This window comes from Macaca fascicularis, chromosome 5 (genome assembly GCF_037993035.2).
Source record: "Macaca fascicularis isolate 582-1 chromosome 5, T2T-MFA8v1.1".
Lineage (NCBI taxonomy): Eukaryota > Metazoa > Chordata > Mammalia > Primates > Cercopithecidae > Macaca > Macaca fascicularis.
In genome coordinates this window covers 1,958,449-1,979,721 of record NC_088379.1, presented here as the reverse complement: position 1 = coordinate 1,979,721, position 21,273 = coordinate 1,958,449, and the positions used below count along the sequence as shown (strand labels likewise).

Here is a 21,273-nt window from a genome sequence, read left to right as displayed (position 1 = left end):
CCAGTCCTCAGCCTGAGCCCTCACTTGCTGGCCCCGAGCCCGGATTGCTGGCCAGTGTCCTTGGAGGACCGAATCGCCGGGAGCACCCAGTGGCCCTTGGTGTCAGCACTATACCCTCCTTTTCTGGAGGCTGCTGGTACTTGCTTTGGACCCTGAGAAAGAAGTGGGTTTCGGTAGTGGTCTGCTGAGTGGTTCTAGAACTTAGAGTCCTCAGTGGGTCGTGTGAGTCGCTGCCTGAGGTTGTGCCTGTAAACCGTTATAGGAGAAATGCTCACACCCCTTGCCCCTGTTCCCACATGTGCTCTACTCCCCTCTGATGGATTCCACCCCTTTCCAGTTTCTCCGGATCTGCGCTGACCTCTTCCGCCTGGTGCCATTCCTCGTGTTCGTGGTGGTGCCGTTCATGGAGTTTCTGCTGCCTGTTGCTGTGAAGCTCTTCCCCAACATGTTGCCATCCACATTTGAGACTCAGTCCATCAAGGTGAGGGCAGCATCCCAACTGCTTGTTTTGGAACAAGATTGAAATTCATTGTGGTAGCTTCCTTGTTTGTGACTATTTCAAGTGCTAGACATTTTCGAGACTTTATGTATCTTCATACCGTCCTTGTGCTATGCGATAATTATTCAGTGGATGCTGGGGTTTGGATTTGTTTCTCTTTATTTATTTATTTATTTATCTATTTATTTATTTGTGTTTGAGACAGAGTCTCACTCTGTCACCCAGGCTGGAGTGCAGTGGTGCGATCTTGTCTCACTGCATGCAACCTCTGCCTGCCGGGTTCAAGAGATTCTCCTGCCTCAGCCTCCCAAGTAGCTGGGATTATAGGCGTGTACCACCATACACAGGTCTTGCCCTGTCACCCAGGCGGGAGTGCAATGGCTCGATCACTGCTCACTGCAGCCTCAAGTTCCTGGACTCAAGTGATCCTCTTGTCTTAGTTCCCGAATAGCTGGAACTACAAGCTAAGCCACCATGCCTGACTAATTTATTTTGTTTGTTTTTTATAGACAAGATCTGCTATGTTGCCCAGGCTGGTCTCAAACTCCTGGGCTCAAGTAATCTTCTTGCCATGACCTCCCAAAGTGTTGTTATTACGGGTGTGAACCACTGCTTCCAGCTCAATGTGTTTTAAAATACAGGTTTTCTTTTTTCTTTTTTTTTTTTTTTTTTTTGAGACAGAGTCTTGCTCTGTCGCCCAGGCTGGGGTGCAGTGGCCGGATCTCAGCTCACTGCAAGCTCCGCCTCCCGGGTTTAGACCATTCTCCTGCCTCAGCCTCCCGAGTAGCTGGGACTACAGGCGCCCGCCACCTCGCCCGGCTAGTTTTTTGTATTTTTTAGTAGAGACGGGGTTTCACCGTGTTAGCCAGGATGGTCTCGATCTCCTGACCTCGTGATCCGCCCGTCTTGGCCTCCCAAAGTGCTGGGATTACAGGCTTGAGCCACCGCGCCCGGCCTAAAATACAGGTTTTCTAGACCAGTGTTCCTCATGCTGTAGGGGAGTTGTGAGGTCCTTCTGGGGCAGGGTCAGCCAGCTGCAGCCCACAGGCCAGATCTGGACCCTGCCTGTTCTCAGTCCCCTGTGGGAACCTGCGATGCCCAGTCATGTGTCTTGTCTGTGAGGCACCAGCAGAATTAAGCAGTTGTTTTAGACCACACAGCCCATGAAGGCCAAATGCTTTCCTGTCTAGCCTGTTAATGGAAAGTGTGCCGACCTTTGCTTTAGGGGATCACACGAGTTTGTTTGTTTTTTGTTTTGTTTTGTTTTGTTTTTTGAGATGGAGTTTGACTTTGTCACCCAGGCTGGAGTGCAGTGGTGCAGTCTTAACTCACTGTAGCCTCCACCTCCTGGGTTCAAGAGATTCTTGTGCCTCAGCCTCCCAAGTAGCTGGGATTACAGGTGTGCATGCCTGGCTAATTTTTGTGTTTTTAGTAGAGATGGGGTTTTGCCATGTTGGCCAGGCTGGTCTCGAACTCCTGACCTCAGGTGATCCACCCACCTTGGCCTTCCAAAGTGCTGGGATTACAGGCATGAGCCACCGTGCCTGGCCCACAGGGGTATTTTTTAAAACCATGAAATAAAAGGGTTTGAGAATGTATTGCACTTATATGAGTCAGTGTTTTGTGAAATGTTTCTGGGGGTGGGGGTTGGGCACAAACGTGAAATGTTTTCCTTGCCCAAACCACAGTCTGAGCAGTTGGAGTGCACTCCTGAGCCCACCCTCCAGGAGGCCCCAGGGTCTAGGTGCCGGCAGGAGAGGCCGGGGCCTGGAGTGCAGTGCCCTCTCTGCCCTTGCAGGAGGAGAGACTGAAGAAGGAGCTTCGGGTCAAACTGGAGCTGGCCAAGTTCCTCCAGGACACCATCGAAGAGATGGCCTTGAAGAACAAGGCAGCCAAGGGCAGCGCCACCAAAGACTTCTCTGTATTTTTCCAGAAGGTGCTGTGATGCGTCTGAGTCCCTGTGACCTCACCAGGGAGCCTTCCTTGCTTTTCTGTTTCCCCTTCGCTGTGCTCAGCAGAGTGGAGCTCCCCCAGGTGGCTGGCTGGCGCTTGAGACTTTACCCAGGAGGCTCAGTTGGGGGCCAGTGGAGTGTCAGGAGTCTGGCCTCCCTGAGCTCCCAGTGAGTTGAGCTGTGGTGGCTGCTCCTCGTCAGCCTTCAGAATCACGGGTGTCTGTGTCTCATCACCCTGCAGTCCTCCAGGCACAGTAGAATCTGACCCATGAGGGGCCCGAGACCCTGATGTTGTGAGGTGTGGGTGGCTTGGCCGGGCTCCTCTGCTGGGCACTGCCCTCTGGCTAGACTCAGTCAAGAAGGTCCCAGGTCCCAGGGGCTGGTCAGAGGCCTGGACTGTGAGAGCAGTGGGGGCTCTAGAGGAGGAGCGGCCCTCGAGGTTTCCTGTGGTCATGTGGCGTGAGGTGAGGATGGGGGAGAGGGTGGGTGCCATGGACGAGATCCCTGAGGACCAGATGGGGCTGACGAGGCCAGTGTCATTGGCTTGAGGGACTTGGGACACTTCGGAGTCAGAAGGATGTCTGAAGTGCAGGAAGAGCTTAAACCTGGGGCTAGAAACTCCAGCCATGCGTGTGCCTTGTCTGTGGGGTTTTCCCACTGCAGCACAGAGGCGAGTGGTTTCCATGGCTGCAAAGCCAGAAATACTTGCTGTCTGACCCTTGACAGAAAAGACTGCCAGGCCAAGGCCTAACCACAGAGAAGCCTCTTGGAAGGAGGCGGCACGGCCATGGGGCTGCTGAGCCCCCAAGGAGTGGGTGGTGGTTCCAGCAAGATGTTCTAAGGGGAGCCATGCTTTGGGAGCCTCACCCAGGATGTTGCACCTTGCAGAGTGGGAGGAGGGGCTCGTCCCAACCTTTCCTGGGCTGCCGAGCTGCCAAGAAGGACGTGCTTGCGGTCACCCGCATTTTGGTGTGCTGCATAGGGTGGCCCCCAGGAGCACACCTGAAACCATGTCTTGGAGCTGGCATCCTGCATGTTACGATTTGAGCTGGGCACCAAGTCAGGCTCGTCCTCCCTCGTCTGTCCTCTCTGCTAGGGACCCTCCTAACCCAGCTCTTGGCAGAGACTGAGCTGGTGGCTTGTCCCTCAGGTGGGAGGAACCACAGAGGGTCACCCAAAGGGCTCTGAGTGATCTGTGCTAAGGGAATCTAGCTCTCCCTAAAGAGCTAGATGGCACACCCCTCCCCCAAGGCTCAGGCAGTCATCTGTGGGAGATGTCGGTGCATACGGGTGCACCTCTTCCTGCCCCAGAGCAGCAGGGTCCCAGCCACTTTTGTGGCAGAGAGAGGATCACAGGACCTGCATGCAGCAGCCGGTAGGCCCAGGCCTCTCCCCCAGCAGACAGCAGCCTCAGCTTTACTGGCTCAGGAAGGGCAGGTCCAGAGGCCAGATACCACCTCTCCCCAGGCTAGCCCAGCACTTGAGTCAGAAGTCAGTGGTTTGAGGCTGAGCCGGGCAGATCATTTGAGACCAGCCTGGCCAACATGATGAAATCCTGTCTCTACTAAAATACAAAAATTAGCTGGGCGTGGTGGCGCAGCCTGTGATCCCAGCTACTCGGGAGGCTAAGGCAGGAGAATCGCTTGAACCCAGGAGGCGGAGGTTACAGTGAACCGAGATTACACCACTACATTCCAGCCTGGGCGAAAGAGCGAGACCCTGTCTCAAAAAAAAAAAAAAAAAAAAAAGAAGTCAATGGTTTGAGTCCCTGAGGATGAGAGGCAGCACCTTTTGGGAATGTGATTGGTCATGGGAGGGAGCTGGGTGGGCACGTACCCCAGGGATGACCCTTGTGACCACTTCCGCAGATCCGGGAGACGGGGGAGAGGCCCAGCAATGAGGAAATCATGCGTTTTTCCAAATTATTTGAGGATGAGCTTACCCTGGACAACCTGACGCGGCCGCAGCTGGTGGCCCTGTGCAAGCTGCTGGAGCTACAGTCCATCGGCACCAACAACTTCCTGCGCTTCCAGCTCACCATGCGGCTGCGCTCCATAAAAGCAGACGACAAGGTAAGCCGGCCACACTCTGCGCCACAGCTATAGCGTTTACCTTTTTTTTTTTTCCTGATGACAAAAGCAGCATGTATGTCCTCATTGTAGAGACTCGGGAAGATGCTGAACAATGGAAAATAAGCTCACTAGGAGTCTTCCCACTTGCAGATTGCAGATCCTTTGAAGATGGATGTCTTTTCTCTGGCAGCTTCTCGGATGATCTCTCTGTGTTTGGATTTCATCCGTTTTACAATAACTTGCTTAGGTGTGTCTGTCTTTGTGTTCGTCCTGCTTATTGATGACGGCGCCTCCGTGCCTCTCTCCTCCCATGAGGAGGGGCCTCATCGAGGGTCCGTTTGCCCCTTTGCCCTGTCCCATCCATCGCACGCGCTTGACTGTGTTTCACGCCCTTTTGTGTTTTCAGGGCGCTGCCCTCCTTCTGGGTCTGATTACTCCTTTTTTTTTTTTTTTTTGAGACGGAGTTTCAATCTTGTTGCCCAGGCTGGAGTGCAGTGCGAGATCTCAACTCACTACAACCTCCACCTCCTGGGTTCAAGCAATTCTGCTGCCTCAGCCTCTGGAGTAGCTAGGATTACAGGCACCCGCCACCATGCCTGACTATTTTTTGTATTTTTTGGTAGAGACAGGGTTTCACCACGTTGGCCAGGCTGGCCTCGAACTCTGGACCTCAAGTGATTTGCCCACCTTGGCCTCCCAAAGTGCTGGGATTACAGGTGTGAGCCACTGTGCCCAGCTGATTACTCTTTTATTCATATTAGGAGCTCTTAATTTAAGATTTCAGTTCTCAGGTAAAACTGTTCGTTTTGTCATTTGTCTTCTTGAACGCACTAACTCTAGTTCACATTGATTACTCTAATAACTGGGTGATCCGTAGGCCTTTTTCTTTTGCTTTCCCTTTTGATTTTGTTTGCAGTGTTTCGTTTTTCCTGGATGCAGGCGTTGCCTATGGAAGATAAAGAGGTTCAGGGCAGTGTTGGCCTCTTCCAGGAAGGGAATGCCTGCATCTCTGGTGAGCAGGTTGAGGGCCAGTCATTCCTACGAATCAAGGCAAGGCCATGTGGGAAGCCTGTATCCTGCCCTTGCTGGGACCCAGCAGGCACCCTAGCCCTGGCGGGGATGGTGTCAGAGAAGGCTGAGCGGGGCCAGCCCCTGTAGTGTCAGTGGAGACCACGTCGGGGGCTTGAGCTTTCCTCTCATCTGATAGTGTGTCCGCCACACTTCCCCACCGCTGGGGTGGCCTGGGGGACCCAGCGGGGAGTTGGGACTTTGACCACTGCCCAGCAGGAACAAGGCCATGTCTACCATTGTGCCCGTGGGAGCCAGGTAGGAGACAGTACTGAGATGCTTCTGCCCTCCTGCTGGGAGAGGCACCTGTGAGAGCTGGAACTCCCACGCACCCGCTCCCAGCGGTAGCAAGCAGCACCGCTCCCGCGGATGTCTGTGGAGGCTGGGTGGGGAGCCTGCACTTCTTCCGAGGCAGCGCTCCCACCACTTCTGAAATATGCCTAGGATTTAGCTTATGGATGTGAATGAGTGACAACATGGAGAGGTCAGTGCCATTGAGAGAAATGTGTTACCCACAGCTTCCCTGTCACTTGGCCCCACAAAGCCTCCACACGCATGGGGAGCAGTAAGCTCGGGGGGACGATGCCTGCCTTCCTTGTGTGCAGCAGGTGGAGACATGTCTGACTGGGCAGGAAGGGAAACACAGACGTTGGGGTTTGTGGTTGGTGCTTGAAAGCTGGACCACAGGGAGGTGGAAACAGCTTTGGCCTTGTTAGCTTGGCCCTGGGATTAGTAGATGCCAGATCATCAATTGCAAACTCTGTGCAAATTAGAATACCCACCACCCATGCCACCATGCACCAGAGGAGGTCAGCTGCGACAAACTGGAAGTCAGATCTAGATTGAAGAAGCAGGAAGGTATCAGTGAATGAGAAAAGGCAACGCCTGGTACCAACCCTGAGATGACAGTTAGAGACCCTGCACCTGGGCCTCAAACAGCTACCAATGCAAAGCTACAAAAGCCACAACAGAGTAAAACACTTGAAAAATAGATCTTGGCAAAGAAAGAGAAGAAAAGATATTATTAAATATTAATATTAAAAGATATTCAGAGAAGATACTAAGGCCAGGTGCGGTGGCTCACATCTGTAATTCCAGCACTCTGGAAGGCCAAGGTGGGAGGATTCCTTGAGCCCGGTGGTTTGAGACCTGCCTGGGCAAAATAGTGAGACCCCCACCTCTACAAAAAAATTTTTAAATTAGCTGGGCGTGATGACTTGCGCCTGTAGCCCCAGCTACTCAGGAGGCTGAGGCGGGAGGATTGCTTGAGCTTGGGAGATTGAGCTTGCAGTGAGTCATGATTGTGTCACTGCACTCCAGCCTGGGCAACAGAGGGAGACTCTGTCTCTTAAAAAAATAAAAATAAAAAAGAAGAACCAAATGAAAAATACAGTATCCAAAGTCAAAACCTGGGTGGGGTCAACAGCAGAATGGAGAAGATAAAATACAGAACGAGTAAACTTTAAGATAAAATGATAGAAATTACCCATTTGAACAACAGAGAGAAAATAGTAGAAAACGTTGAACAGAGCCCCACAGCCTGTGCTGTAGCAAGTGTTGACCATCTGTGTTATCTGGTGTTCCGGAGGAGAAAGGATAGAGCAGGGCTGAAAGAGTACCTCAAGAAATAATGGCTGACTGAAAACTTCCCAGGCTCAGTTAAAGATGTAAATCTGCAAATGTCAGAAGCTGAGTGAACCCTGAATAAGATAAAGCCAAAAAAATTCACACCAAGTCACATCAGAGTCAAACTAATGAACCTGAAGACAATAGTTTTAAGGCAAAGAGAGAAAGGCATCGTGTGTGTGTGTGTGTATGTGTGTGCATGCACACGTGTGTGTATGTGTGTGTGGTTGTTGTTTCATTTATGAATGCCAGGTCTTTTTTTTGGGTTTTGGGGGAGATGGTGTCTTGTTCTGTTGCCCTGGCTAGAGTGCAGTCCAGTGGCACAATCTCAACTCACTGTAGCCTTGACCTCCCAGAACCAAGCCATCCTCCCACCTCAGCCCCCCGAGTAGCTAGGACCACAGGTGTGCGCCACCACACCGGCTAGTTTTGTTTATTTTTCTTGTAGAGATGAGGTCTTACTATTATGCTGCCCAAGCTGGTCTGAAACTCCTGGGCTCAAGTGATTCTCCCACCTCGGCCTCCCAAAATGTTGGGATTACAGGCGTTGAGCCACTGTGCCTGGCCAAGAACGACATCTTTACTATTAGGGGAAAAGTTGAATGACAATGGATTTCTCCAGGAACTGTGGAGACCACAGGACGTGGAGCATTATTTTTCAATTGTTAAAAGAACTGTCAACCCAGGATCTATCACCAGCAAAAATATAGCGATGACGGGGGGCCAAGGCAGTATCAGAGGGAAGGAAGCTGCAACTGTCACCAGCAGACCTCCCCTAAAGGAAGGGCTGAGGGAAGCTCCTCGACCAGAGAGGAAACAGTAAGAGAAAGTACCTCGTGGCAGCAGGAGGAGTTCCCAGCAACCAGAGTGAGGGTCGGCACAGCAGGCTGCGCTCTCCCTGCACCTTCTGTAGCAAGCGAGGCAGAGGGACGTGCTCCGTGGTGGGGTGGAGGTGACGATGCAGTGGAGGCGACAGCTGAGAACAGACGGAGGGGAGGCTTCAGTGCTTGCCTTCGTGGGGGAGTGCCGACCCCACCGCACTGCAGTGAGCTGCGCCCGTGGATTGTGTGTCGCGATCCGCAAGAGCAACACTAAAAATGCTGCACAGAGACTCAGACCCCCAGAGCGAAAGCTAACAGAGGTCAGCCGGCCCACAGGAGGACAGGGAGGAGAAAGCAGACAGAAAGAGCTTCATTGCTGATCAACCAGAGGAGCCCAGCTCGGTGGGCGAAGGGTTTGGCTAAGGAGGGCACGCACGCTGTGGAATGCTGCGTGGCAGTGAGAGGCCTAACCCAGCACACCCACAGCACCCCCAGTGGGTCCTCAGGGAGCCCCAGAGGTGACGTCCGGCATGATCCTGTTCAGAGAGCACTCCAGGTGACAGCTGCAGACGTGGAGACAAGCGTATCTGAACGGACAGCACCGGGAGCTGGGGAAGGTGGCCTCTGTCTTGACTGGGTGGGTGGCATGTGCTCATTGCAGTGCTGCTGGTGAGACATTACACTAGGGGAGGCATCTTATGCACAGGAGCTCTGTTACTTGTTAAAACTGGATGTGTGTCCACAGTTATGTCAAGTTTGGTTTTAGAAGTGGAGATGGCCGGGCGTGGTGGCTCAAGCCTGTAATCCCAGCACTTTGGGAGGCCGAGACGGGCGGATCACGAGGTCAGGAGATCGAGACCATCCTGGCTAACACGGTGAAACCCCGTCTCTACTAAAAAATACAAAAAAAAAAAAACTAGCCGGGCGAGGTGGCGGGCGCCTGTAGTCCCAGCTACTCGGGAGGCTGAGGCAGGAGAATGGTCTAAACCCGGGAGGCGGAGCTTGCAGTGAGCTGAGATCCGGCCACTGCACCCCAGCCTGGGCGACAGAGCAAGACTCTGTCTCAAAAAAAAAAAAAAGAAGTGGAGATGGTGGTACTGCCTACCCCACAGGGTGGTTGTGAGGTGGAGTGAACTCTAAAATGATGGGCCCTGCTGCAGAGTCCTGGCGTGGGAGCCCTGTTGCCAGCATCTACCTAGTGGTGGCTGTCATTACTTCTCTGTGTCTCTCTTCACCTGTTGCTCCCTGTATGCCTTGGTGTCTTCTATCTCTGGGACTCCTGTTTGCTTTTCCAGTTGGGATCACAGTGACCTTGGGCTGAGCAGAAGAGAAGGGCCCTTTGGGTATGGGGTCAGGATGTATCTTCAGAGTATCTGGTTCCCTCTCCTTCTGTCCCTCTTTCTTTTCCATCCTGGGCACACTTTGGCAGATTGTGGACTGTGGGGATCAGGAGAAACATTAGGTGACAGGAGTAGCCAGGGTGGGGCTTGTTCTGCCATCAGGACAGAGGGATGGAGGTGGACTTCTTTGTCTCAGGGGATTGGTCGTGGCCGTTCTGCACTTCCCAAGATCCTGACCCTCCATCACAGGGTTCCAGCCACTTCAAACCTAGAACTGGGCTTTGGTGGCAGTGGTTTGATTCTTGCTTGGCAAAACCTGTTAGCCACTTACTCTGGAGGTGTTCACATAGACACGGTGACCCACCAGCAGCTGTCCCGGATGATAATTCACTGCTTTGTTTTCTAGCTGATTGCTGAGGAAGGGGTGGACAGCCTGAACGTCAAGGAGCTGCAGGCGGCATGTCGGGCACGAGGCATGCGGGCCCTGGGCGTCACGGAAGACCGCTTGAGGGGCCAGCTGAAGCAGGTGCGTGAATACTTGCCTTATGCCAGGCCAGCTCAAGGGAAACGTCAGCCTTGAAAGGCCACTTGGAGGCTTTTCTCAAACTCTGGGCGGGCCTGGCGAGGCGACACTCTGACCTCTCTGGGGACGGCTAGGATGTTTGGGCTGTTTCTCACCCTTCTGGTCTTACCACATTCACACCCCTGCATTCTCGCTTTTCATTGCCTTTTGAATATTGCTTTGATTTTTTCTTGTTTGCTTTTAGTTGATTTTAAAGACCTTAGTAACTTACTATTTTGATTATCTGTAGTCAGATGAGGACTAGAGTTCACCTCTGAGATGTCAGACATGTTCACATTTTGATTCTTTCTGAACTGGGGCCATGGAAGGTTTGGGTGGCATGGCGTGGTCTGACGTCTGGAGCTGCCCCCTCTCTTGGCCGTGCCCTGAGCAGGTGCCTGTTCCCAATGCCGTCAGATCAAGTGGCTTGTAGGTTGGGCAGTGGTGGCCCCGGCCACTCACTCTTACATGGAAAGGTTAAGGGGTGCAGGGCTCCAGCCAGTTTCCTCCCAGTGCCCTGGCACTGGCATGCCCTTGTTGGTCGTCATCCTCCTGCCGGGTTTTTCACACAACCTGCAAGAGTAGATGAAAGTGTGTGAACACACTTCCCCTCTCGACACAGACAGTATTTATGGTGTGATCCTGTGGCACCCCCTGCCTTCCACAGCTGCGTCTTCCATCGATTCCCCAGCAGAGCCTTCTCTGTCTGGCATGGGTGCTAACCTCCCTAGCACTCTGCCCAGCCTTCTGGAGCTCCGTGGGGACATGGGCCACACACACAGGGGCATCTGAGCAGGGGGGCAGATGCCGTCCCTTCCCAAGCCCCTCAGCCCCCAGGGGAGTGTGGTGCATTGGGGGCCCGAGTGTCATGTGTTTACACTTTCCTTCTCTACCCACCTCTCAGCGTTGCCTTTCTTCTCTTAGGGTTTGTTCTCATGTTTTGCCCCATGTTCAGTTTGTCTCCAAACATTGTCACGGTCTTTCTTGCGCATTTGGAGGATTGTCTTGGTGTCACTCAAGCAGCCAGTCCCAGAACCTGGTCTGTGCAGAGCCTGCGGGGGCCTGACTGCTGACCGGCCTCAGTGGCACTGCCTCTGCGGGCCCATTATATGTTGACCTGGGCTGGTTTTCTTTGTTTGAGACAGAGTCTTGCTCTGTCACACAGGCTGGAGTGCAGTGGCGCGATTTCAGCTCGATAAAATCTCTGCCTCCCTCGTTCAAGCAATTTTTGTGCCTCAGCCACCCAAGTAGCTGGGACTACAAGCGCGCCCCACAATGCCTGGCTAATTTTTGTATTTTTAGTAGAGATGGGGTTTCGCCATGTTGGCCAGGCTGGTCTCTAACTTCTGACCTCAGGTGATCCGCCCACCTGGGCCTCCCAAAGTGCTGGGATTATAGGTGCCCAGCCCCTGGGGTGTTTTTAAGTGGAGAGTTGGTGCCCTGTTCTGAGGCCCTTGGGGTCCTCGCTGTGGGGGCTGTTGACCCCTGAGCCTCTCTGGTGTTTTGTTTACTAAGGCCGTCATCGGGTCACACAGCAGAGCAACAAATAGACCTTTTAGAACTTGAGACACCATCTTCTCTGAGGGCTCTTCTGGTGATGAGATGGGTTGACCTGCTGTGTTGGCGGTGGGGTTGAGGGGCTGCCCATCTGCTGAATGTGGCTTTGGTTGCAGTGGCTGGACCTGCACCTGCATCAGGAAATCCCCACATCACTGCTCATCCTGTCCCGGGCCATGTACCTCCCGGACACCCTCTCTCCAGCCGACCAGCTCAAGTCCACACTGCAGACCCTCCCAGAGATTGTGGTACGTGCTGTCGGAGACCCCTTTCACCTCATCTCTTCATGGCTGGCCCCGCTCTTCTGGGGTGGCTTTTCTGTGGTCGGGGGAGGCGTGCAAGAGCGCTCATTCCTCAACCATGGGCAAGGAGCCCCCCACCCACACAACCTCCCCTCTACCCCCTTGCTATTGCCCCCACCCAGCCACCTGTCCCCTTCCTTCCATCCTTCTTCACCGGCCCCTAGCCTGCCATCCCCTGTGTGGTCCTGACCTGGCCACATGTTGGCTGCTGTGGATCTGTGCTACGGCCCTTAGAACTGTGTCAGCAGCGCCTGTGCTCCTTCCCTGCACGTCAGGAGTCACCGGGCGAGCACAAAGGGTGGCCCAGAGGACTCCCAGCAATTGCAGGCGGCACCTCGGCAGTGCCTTCTGTCCTGTGTGTGAAGCCCAGCTGGTGACAGGGGCAGAGGACAGAGGTTAGGGACAGCAGGGGCCTCTGGCAGTTTCTGGGGCTCACTCCCAGGTGTACCCTCTTCTGAAGGCAAAGGAAGCGCAGGTGAAAGCAGCCGAGGTGGAGGGCGAGCAGGTGGACAACAAGGCCAAGCTGGAGGCCACGCTGCAAGAGGAGGCGGCCATCCAGCAGGAGCACCGCGAGAAGGAGCTGCAGAAGCGCTCGGAGGCGGCGGTAAGCGGTGGCCCTGCTCCGTGGGGCATGAGGCTGTCCTGACCCAGCCTCCCTAGAAACCCCACAAGCCGGCCGGGCGCGGTGGCTCACGCCTGTAATCCCAGCGCTTTGGGAGGCCGAGGCGGGTGGATCACAAGGTCAGGAGATCGAGACCACGGTGAAACCCCGCCTCTACTAAAAATACAAAAAATTAACCGGGCGCGGTTGTGGGCGCCTGTAGTCCCAGCTACTCGGGAGGCTGAGGCAGGAGAATGGCGTGAACCCGGGAGGCGGAGCTTGCAGTGAGCCGAGATCACGCCACTGCACTCCAGCCTGGGCGACAGAGCGAGACTCCGTCTCAAAAAAAAAAAAAGAAACCCCACAAGCCCACAGTCTTGGCCTCCCGCGTGCTTGGCCCCCCACGTGCGTGGCCCTATAGCTCTGTCCTGCATTTTTATTTCCCCCTGGAGTGGTCAGGGAGGCAGGGTGCCCGGGTGTGGTGGCTGCAACTCTGACTTTGGGACTCCCTGATGGCCACGGTGGTGCTCATGGGAGATGTACCTTAGCCATCTCAGAGGGGCAAGCTTAGCACACAGCAGTGCCCACTCTCTCCTCAGGGACTTGCTGTGAGGGGCGCTGGCAGAGGAGCCTCAGACTACCCCAGGCTCTGGGCTCCTCTTCAACGCGGGCCCTGTGGTCCTCTTGGGTCACATGCATGGTGCCCACCCACAGGCTCAGCCTCCTCCTCTGCAAGTGACAGGACAGCTTGGTGGAGTCATGGGGAGACCAGAGATGGGTGAGGTGCTCTAGCCTGTTCCAGAGAGGGCCCCAGGTGACCTGGCAGCTGCATGGAGCCTCCCTAGGGACCTCCTGTGGCAGGTGTGCTGCCCGCTGTCACCGGCAGGCCTGCTCCCAATGTGGCCTCTGCCATCCATTCTGAGCATCAGGGATTGAGAAGTCTGCTTCTGTGTGACGGCGGGCGCCGGGCCGGTGTCGCCTTGCCTTTCAGAAGGACGTTGAGCCCGAACGTGTGGTAGCCGTTCCCCAAAGGCTAGGGGCTGAGCTGCAGCCAGAAGTGTCTGACACAGTCCTGCGGTCAGAGACCCTGAAGGACACTGCCCCGGTGCTGGGGGGCTTGAAGGTAACGAGGCAGGTTCTGGGGCACTGGAGGCTGAGGAGGGCGTGGCCTGGCTTTGTGGACAGTTGTGGGGCAGGGATGGGGACAGGTTAGCTGGGGCACCTATAGCCCTCAGTGAGAGGAGATGGTGCAAGGGGTTGAGGATGAGGCCAGTGGGCCCCTGGGAGGCTTGGTGGTTGGGAAGAGAGTGAGTCCGGCTGGGCTCTGCACTGTGCCTGGGTGCACGACAGCTGAGGCTGCCAGGAACTTGGCACCCTGGCCCACAGTGTGGCAGGTAGAGATGCCAGTCGGCAGGTTTCAGGGCCCTTTGTCAGCTTGCGCAGACAATGGAGGGCAATGTGGCCCCTCAAGGTGAAGCCTCCTCCACAGGCCCAACCTGCTGTCACCTCCTGTGGGGTGATCTGGGCTTGCGGCATCTTCAGACTCCCCATGCCAGCCTGTGAGGTGCAGCCTCCAGGCACCTGTGCTGCCTACATGGGATGCCTCCTGGTGCCTTCCATCTTAAACTCGCAGGCTGGAGGGCAGTGACGCCATCTCGGCTCACTGCAGCCTCTGCCTCCCAGGTTCAAGTGACTCTTCTGCCTCAGCCTTCCAAGTAACTGGGAGTACAGCCGTACACCACCAGACCTGGCTAATGTTTGTATTTTTAGAAGAGACGGGATTTCACCATGTTGGCCAGGCTGGTCTCAAACGCCTGACCTCAAGTGATCTTCCCGCTGCAGCCTCCCAAAATGCTAAGATTACAGGGGTGAGCCACCGTGCCCAGCCATAAAAAAAATTTTGGGGCCAGGTGCAGTGGCTCACACCTGTAATCCCAACACTTTGAGAGGCCGAGGTGGGCGGATCACGGGGTCAGGAGATTGAGACCATCCTGGCTAACATGGTGAAACCCTGTCTCTACTAAAAATACAAAATATCAGCCAGACATGGTGGCATATGCGCCTGTAGTCCCAGCTACTCAGGAGGCTGAGGCAGGAGAATGGCGTGAACCTGGGAGGTGGAACTTGCAGTGAGCAGAGATTGCGCCACTGCACTCCAGCCTGAGCAACAGAATGAGACGCTGTCTCAAAAAAAAAAAAAAAAATTAAACTTTTTAGCAAATCAAATAGAACTATTATGTAAAAAGAATCATGATTACATGGGATTTGTCCAAAAAATACAAATTGGCTTGAATTTTTTTTTTTTTTGAAATGGGATCTCACTCTCTTGCCCAGTCTGGAGTGCAGAGACGTGACCTCGGCTCACTGAAGCCTTGACCTCCCGGGCTCAAGTGATTCTCCTACCTCAGCCTCCTGAATAGCTGGGATTATAGGTGCCCACCACCACACCTGGCTAATTTTTGTATTTTTAGTAGAGATGGGGTTTCACCATGTTGGCCTGGCTAGTCTCGAACTCCTGGCCTCAGGCGATCCTCCCACCTCGGCCTCCCTAAGTGCTGAGTTTACAGGCTTGAGATACTGCGTCTGGCCAAAATTTTTTTAAATGTAATTTCCACATTAACAGACTAAATTGGCCAGGCGCGATGGCTCACACCTGTAATCCCAGCACTTTGGGAGGCCGAGGCAGGTGGATCATGAGGTCAGGAGATCGAGACCATCCTGGCTAACACGGTGAAACCCTATCTCTACTAAAAATATAAAAAATTAGCTGGGTGCGGTGGCGGGCGCCTGTAGTCCCAGCTACTTGGAAGGCTGGAGAATGGCGTGAACCCAGGAGGTGGAGCTTGCAGTGAGCCGAGATCACACCACTGCACTCCAGCCTGGGCAACAGAGCGAGACTCCGTCTCAAAAAAAAAAAACAACTGACTAAATTAGAAAAGCCGGGAATGTTTTATCTCGGTAGCTGCAGAAAGAGCATATGGCAGAACCCAGTATCCGTTCCTGATACGCAGATGTCCTGCACACATGGGCAGCTTTCTCAGCCCAGTCAAAAGCATCCGCTGAAACACCTCTAGCTGCCATCACCCTCAGTGGTGAGACGCCGATGAGGGTGTCTGTCCTCACCTCAGCATCAGCTGGTGTCTGAGCTCAGCATCAGCCTGGGGGTTTCAGTCAGGGCAGTTGGATACAGAAAACAAAACCATATACATCAGAAAGGAAAAAGGAAAACTCTTTATTTACAAATGGTGTGAACATCAATTGTGCTTCACTATGGTAATGAGTAGTCGGAGAAGGTTTGAACGGTATGGCACCCCCCGAAATGAACTACTTAGGGATAAATTTGGAAAAAGATATGCAAATGCTGTCCACGAAGTGCTTGCTGTAAAGTGTTGCTGAGGGAAAGAAAAACCCAACAGAGGGGCTGGGTGCGGGGCCCACACCTGTGATACCAGCACTGTGGGGGGCCGAGGTGGGAGGATCATCTGAGCCCAGGAGTTTTGAGACCAGCCTGGGCAACATAGTGAGACCCTGTCTTTACAAAACATTAAAAGTTGGCCAGACATGTCAATGTGTGCCCGTAGTCCCAGCTCCTGGGGTGGCTGAGGCAGGAGACTGCTTGAGCTTGGGCAATCAAGGCTGCAGCAAGCCATGATTGCACCACTGCACTCCAGCCTGGGCAACAGAGACCCTGTCTCAAAAAACAACAAGAAACACACGACCACAGGAGCACATCTCAGAATAAGTGAGGGAGAGAAGCCAGACAAAAAAAGAGCGTGCACTGGCTGATCCGTCTATTTCAGATGCTAGAAAATGCACCCAAGTCTGCCGTGGCAGGAGGTGGACCTGAGGTTGCTGGGGGTGGGCGGCGGGTCCCAGTGGGGACATGAAGATGCATTTGGAGGTGACTCTTTGACTGTAGTGAAGGTTTCACAGTACATGTGTCAATTCATAGATGACACGCTTTAAACAAATGCGGTTCGGCATATGAGGGCAGACAGTGACTGCATGCATGCAGCCAGCATAGCACTGAACCTGAACCCTGCTGGTCTCTTGTTACCAATGAGCGTCCAGTGAGACTCTTGCCCTGGGCTGTCCATATAATATGAACAGAGCAGCCGGTCACTTGGGAACAGGCTAGTTCTTTCCCTTGGCTCAGGCTTTATTATTTGACCATTTTTATCTCAGGAGGAACAGATCACTAAGGAGGAAATTGACATCCTCAGCGATGCCTGCTCTAAGCTGCAGGAACAGAAGAAGTCACTCACCAAGGAGAAGGAGGAGCTGGAGCTGCTGAAGGAGGACATGCAGGACTACAGCGAGGTGGGTAGGATTTGCTCCCTGGACTCTGAGACTGCAAGAAGAGTAAAATCGCTGTACTGGCCCCAAAAGTATTACATAATACTTCCGTCAGATACTCGATAAGCTGGCCAGAGAGTATTTGGAGAGGAAAGCAAATTATAAATAAACCTTATACAGTAACTTTTCCATAGCCATTCTGGCTGGACCAATCTTCTAGAATGTGGCTGTGTGCCATTCTGGCCACAGATGCATGTGCACCTTTTTTTTTGAGAGAAGGTCTTGCTCTGTTGCTCAGGCTGGAGTGCAGTGGCACAATTTCAGCTCACTGCAACCTCCACCTCCTGGGTTCAAGCAGTCTTGTGCCTCAGCCTCCCGAGTAGATGAGACAACAAGCATGTGCCACCACGCCCAGCTCAATTTTTTGTATTTTTAGTAGAGACAGGATTTCACCATGTTGACCAGGCTCATCTCGAATTCCTGGCCTCAAGTGATCCACCTGCATCGCCCTCCCAAAGTGCTGGGATTACAGGTGTGAGCCGCCGTGCCTGGCCACATCTTTTAGTCTCTAAACATGGGAAGGTGTCTCATGAAGAGTTTGGTCACTTGATGATGAAATCTTATTCATGATTATGTAAAAGTGGCTTTTCTTTTCTTCCATGGTGATTTTTTTCTTTTTTTTTTTTTGTAAATATTACTTCCTAATATGATTTTGAGACAAAGTCTAGCTCTGTTGCCCAGGCTGGAGTGCAGTGGCGTGATCTCGGCGGCTCACTGCAACCTCCGCCTCCTGGGTTCCAGTGATTCTTTTGCCTCAGCCTCCTGAGTAGCTGGGACTATAGGCACCCACCGCCACGCCTAGCTAATTTTTTGTATTTTTAGTAGAGACGGGGTTTCATTGTGTTAGCCAGGATGGTCTCGATCTCCTGACCTCGTGATCCACCCGCCTCAGCCTCCCAAAGTGCTGGGATTACAGGCGTGAGCCACCACAACCGGCCCCTAATATGACTTTTTTAAAACTGTTTTCATAGCTCTGTTGGTAGTGATGACTGATTTTTCAATTGGCAAAAATAATTTGCCATTTCTGGATTTATGACAGCCTCATGCCTTGTGGGTTCTCCACTGGATGTGAGGTGCTTATCACCAGCTCAGCTTGTTCCTTCCCTCCCCTCTCCTCGCCTCCCCATGATGTTTATTCGTGGGGAAAAAAACAACTTCAAATTTAAAAAGACACTTAAAGCTGGGCACTGGCGGCTCAGGCCTGTAATCCCAGCACTTTGGGAGGTCAAGGCAGGAGGATCACTTGAGCTCAGGAGTTTGAGACCATCCTGGGCAACATGGTGAAACCCCATTTCTGCAAAAAATACAAAAATTAGCCAGGCATGATGGCGTGTGCCTGTACTCCCAGCTACTCCGGAGTCTGAGGCAGGAGGATCGCTTGGGAGTGGGAGGCTGGGAGTTGGAGGCTGCAGTGAGCTGAGATCATGCCACTTCACTCCAGCCTGGGCAACAGAGCAAGACCCTATCTCAAAAAAAAAGACACTTAATTTCCTTGATTAATTCGTTCACTTAATTTTTCTTTAACAAATATGAAGGAAATTGAGATTCAGAGTAGATTCTGTACCTTTTGCTAAAAAGGCAGTGTACAAAAATAAGAAATTTGTATGATAGAAATACAGTTTGTAACTTTCTCTGGTTTGAATTAATGGATTTAATTACCTTTACAAGTTAATTTATTAGCTTTTTTTTTTTTTTTTTTTTTTGAGATAGGGTCTCGCTCTGTCACTCAAGCTGGAGTGCAGTGGTGTGATCTTGGCTCACTGCAGCCTCGACCTCCTGGGCTCAAGCGATCCTCCTGTCTCATACTCCTGGGTAGCTGGGACTACAGGTGTGTACCACCACACCTGGCTAATTTTTTGTTTGAATTTTAGTAGAGATAAGGTCTCGCTATGTTGCCTGGGCTGGTTTTGAACTCCTGTCCTCAAGTGATCCTCCTGCCTTAGCCTCCCAAAGTGCTGGGATTACAGGCATGAACCACTGTGCCCAACCAGATTCCTTTTTCTTTTCTTTCTTTCTTTTTTTTTTTTTTTTTTTTTGAGACAGAGTCTCGCTCTGTTGCCCAGGCTGGAGTGCGTTGGCATGGTCTTAGCTCACTGCAGCCTCTGCCTCCTGGGTTCAAGCGATTCTCCTGCCTCAGCCTCCCGAGTAAGTGGGATTACAGGCGCCTGCCACCATGCCCAGCTAATTTTTGTATTTTTAGTAGAGACGGGGTTTCACCACGTTGGCCAGGCTGGTCTCGAACTCCTGAACTCAGGTGATCTGCCCGCCTTGGCCTCCCAAAGTACTGGGATTACAGGCGTGAGCCACTGCACCTTGGCCCCCTTTTTCTTTTAAGACAAACTTTTTACAACTAAAATAATTTTATTAGGACTTGCAGGAGATCAAGAAGGAGCTTTCAAAGACTGGTGAAGAAAAATACGTGGAAGAATCTAAAGCCAGCAAGAGACTGACAAAAAGGGTGCAGCAGATGATCGGGCAGATTGACGGCTTGATCTCGCAGCTGGAGATGGACCAGCAAGCTGGCAAGCTGGCCCCGGCCAGCGGCATGCCCACGGGGTGAGTGCGGTGGCGGGCGTGGGAGAGGGATGGGAGACTCACGCAGGATGCCTGGTCCCTTTGCTGGATCCAAGCTGGGCCCTTCTGGCTCCAAAGGGCACATCTTGGCCTCTGCCTAGCTGCCTCTCCTCCTTTGACCCAGCAGTCCCAGCCAGGGACCCACTGGCATCTCAGTCTCTGCCTCTCTGAGACCAGTTCCTCCCTTCCTGGCCCCTCTTCCTCTTCCCACAGCCCTCTCCCCTCCTGTTCCAGCCTCCGCCTCTCTTGGCTTCTGTTTCCTCGAATTACCAGACTCTCTTGCCTCTCCCTCTTCCTGACCCCACCCACACTCAGTAATGACACCAATTCCGGCAGTCGGCCTTCTCTTTGCCCGACATGTCCCAGATTGCTGCAGCAGTGGCTGAGGGAGCTGCCGTTGTGTGAGTCCCTTCTGGGCGAATGAAACAGCTGTTGGGCAACAGCTGGTGCCCTGCAGGCTCCAAATCTCCACCCCCACCCCCACAGCGTTATAGGCAGGCTGCCTGTGGCACCCTGCTCATGCTCTTGTCCCTGCTCTTGGAGGCCCTCATCTGCCTAGAGCACCACAGCCTCCATGATCATGAAAGTATTGCCAAGTGGCCACAGGCCTGAGGACCACTGCCCAGCAGCCATGGCCCCGGAGGGGTGGCCACTGAGAGGCAGACATGCCCGTGGAAACCCTGGACCCGGTGGTGTTTCTGTGTTTGTGTCCAGGCTGGCTCTGGGAGCTCTTGGCAGTGTATTCAGGATGGGATCATACCTTGGGGGTTTCCTGGCTCACGTGGAGCTGCCTGTGTCAGTGCTGACCACTTGCAGCCACAGGTGTGGGCAGTGAGGCCCCGTGTAGCAGGACATCTGCCCGTGGCCACATGCAGGCTATGCTCCCACAGGGAGAACGTCATCAGTGTCGCCGAGCTCATCAGTGCCATGAAGCAAGTCAAGCACATTCCTGAAAGCAAGCTCACCAGCCTGGCTGCAGCACTGGATGAAAACAAGGACGGCAAGGTCAACATCGACGACCTTGTCAAGGTGAGCCTCACTGCGGACCGCACGGGCCAGCTGCCACCTGCTCTGGGGTGGGGCGGGGCAGGGGGACTGTTCATTGCATGCCCGGCACCCTCCTGGGCAGCTACCCCTTCCTGTCGGGTTTGGGTCTGTCGCTGAGACTGCTCCTTTAAGCCACTGCTCTCATTGGAAACATCAGAAGTGAGAAATTACTGAAGTTACAAACTCAAGTGTTGAGACAACAAACGCGCCGAGTGACCACAACGCGCCTCCCTGGACCCCACCCCCAGCTGGTGGCACAGTGGGGGCCGGGGGGCGGCAAACACCTCTCAGGGGCCCCTGAAGCTGAGAGGCAACTGCACAGGGAACCGGGTGGCGGCTCATAGCCGCCAGGGTCCCCCAAGGCTGAGAGGCATCTGCATAGGGGAGCCGGGGACCTCTGAGGCTGAGAGGTGTCTGCGTAGGGAAGCCGGGGACCCCCGAGACTGAGCGGTGTCTGCATTCGGGACCCGGGGGGCAGCTCACACCTGCCAGGGGCCACCGAGGCTGAGAGGTGACTGCTGGGCTGAGCTCCCAAGTGCAGCCACTCAGGTTCCAGGGTAACCCGGGAGACCCTGGCCCAAGATCCAGTCTCTGGAGGGAAGGCAGGGCTGTAGCCTGAGTGTGGACGCCAATTTTCCCAATCACTGACATCTCTGAGGGGAAGCTGCCTCGTGGCTCCCAGTGCATGTGTCAGGTTAGTGATTTTCCAGACATCTATCACAAGCGTTGGCTGGTTCAGGTTAGTGATTTTCTAAACTTCTATCAGGAACATTGGCTGGTTCCTTGCAGTTCAGTTTGGAAGCAAGGATCCGATATCTACTGCACAGCTGCCCTTCCCTTCCCTGCTGCTCTGGGTGGCAGAATGGGGACAAAGTCCCTGCATGTCACCATACTCT

General features: G+C 53.6%; 1 protein-coding gene across 6 annotated transcripts in view; it reads left to right on the top strand.

The window, feature by feature from the left end:
* Positions 1-21,273, top strand: part of LETM1 (leucine zipper and EF-hand containing transmembrane protein 1) — a 45,694-nt gene that overhangs the window by 21,019 nt on the left and 3,402 nt on the right. For 2 of the 6 annotated variants that reach the window (XM_074039229.1, XM_005554296.4), the window contains 10 exons: positions 338-481; positions 2,298-2,435; positions 4,320-4,523; positions 9,785-9,904; positions 11,614-11,745; positions 12,260-12,403; positions 13,395-13,523; positions 16,586-16,720; positions 19,125-19,312; positions 20,221-20,359. In XM_074039229.1, coding sequence (XP_073895330.1) covers positions 338-481; positions 2,298-2,435; positions 4,320-4,523; positions 9,785-9,904; positions 11,614-11,745; positions 12,260-12,403; positions 13,395-13,523; positions 16,586-16,720; positions 19,125-19,312; positions 20,221-20,359 — 1,473 coding nt within the window. Of the gene's footprint in view, positions 1-337; positions 482-2,297; positions 2,436-4,319; positions 4,524-9,784; positions 9,905-11,613; positions 11,746-12,259; positions 12,404-13,391; positions 13,524-16,585; positions 16,721-19,124; positions 19,313-20,220; positions 20,360-21,273 lie in introns of all 6 variants that reach the window. The other 4 variants (XM_065544675.2, XM_005554295.4, XM_074039230.1 and 1 more) reach the window with 2 other exon arrangements.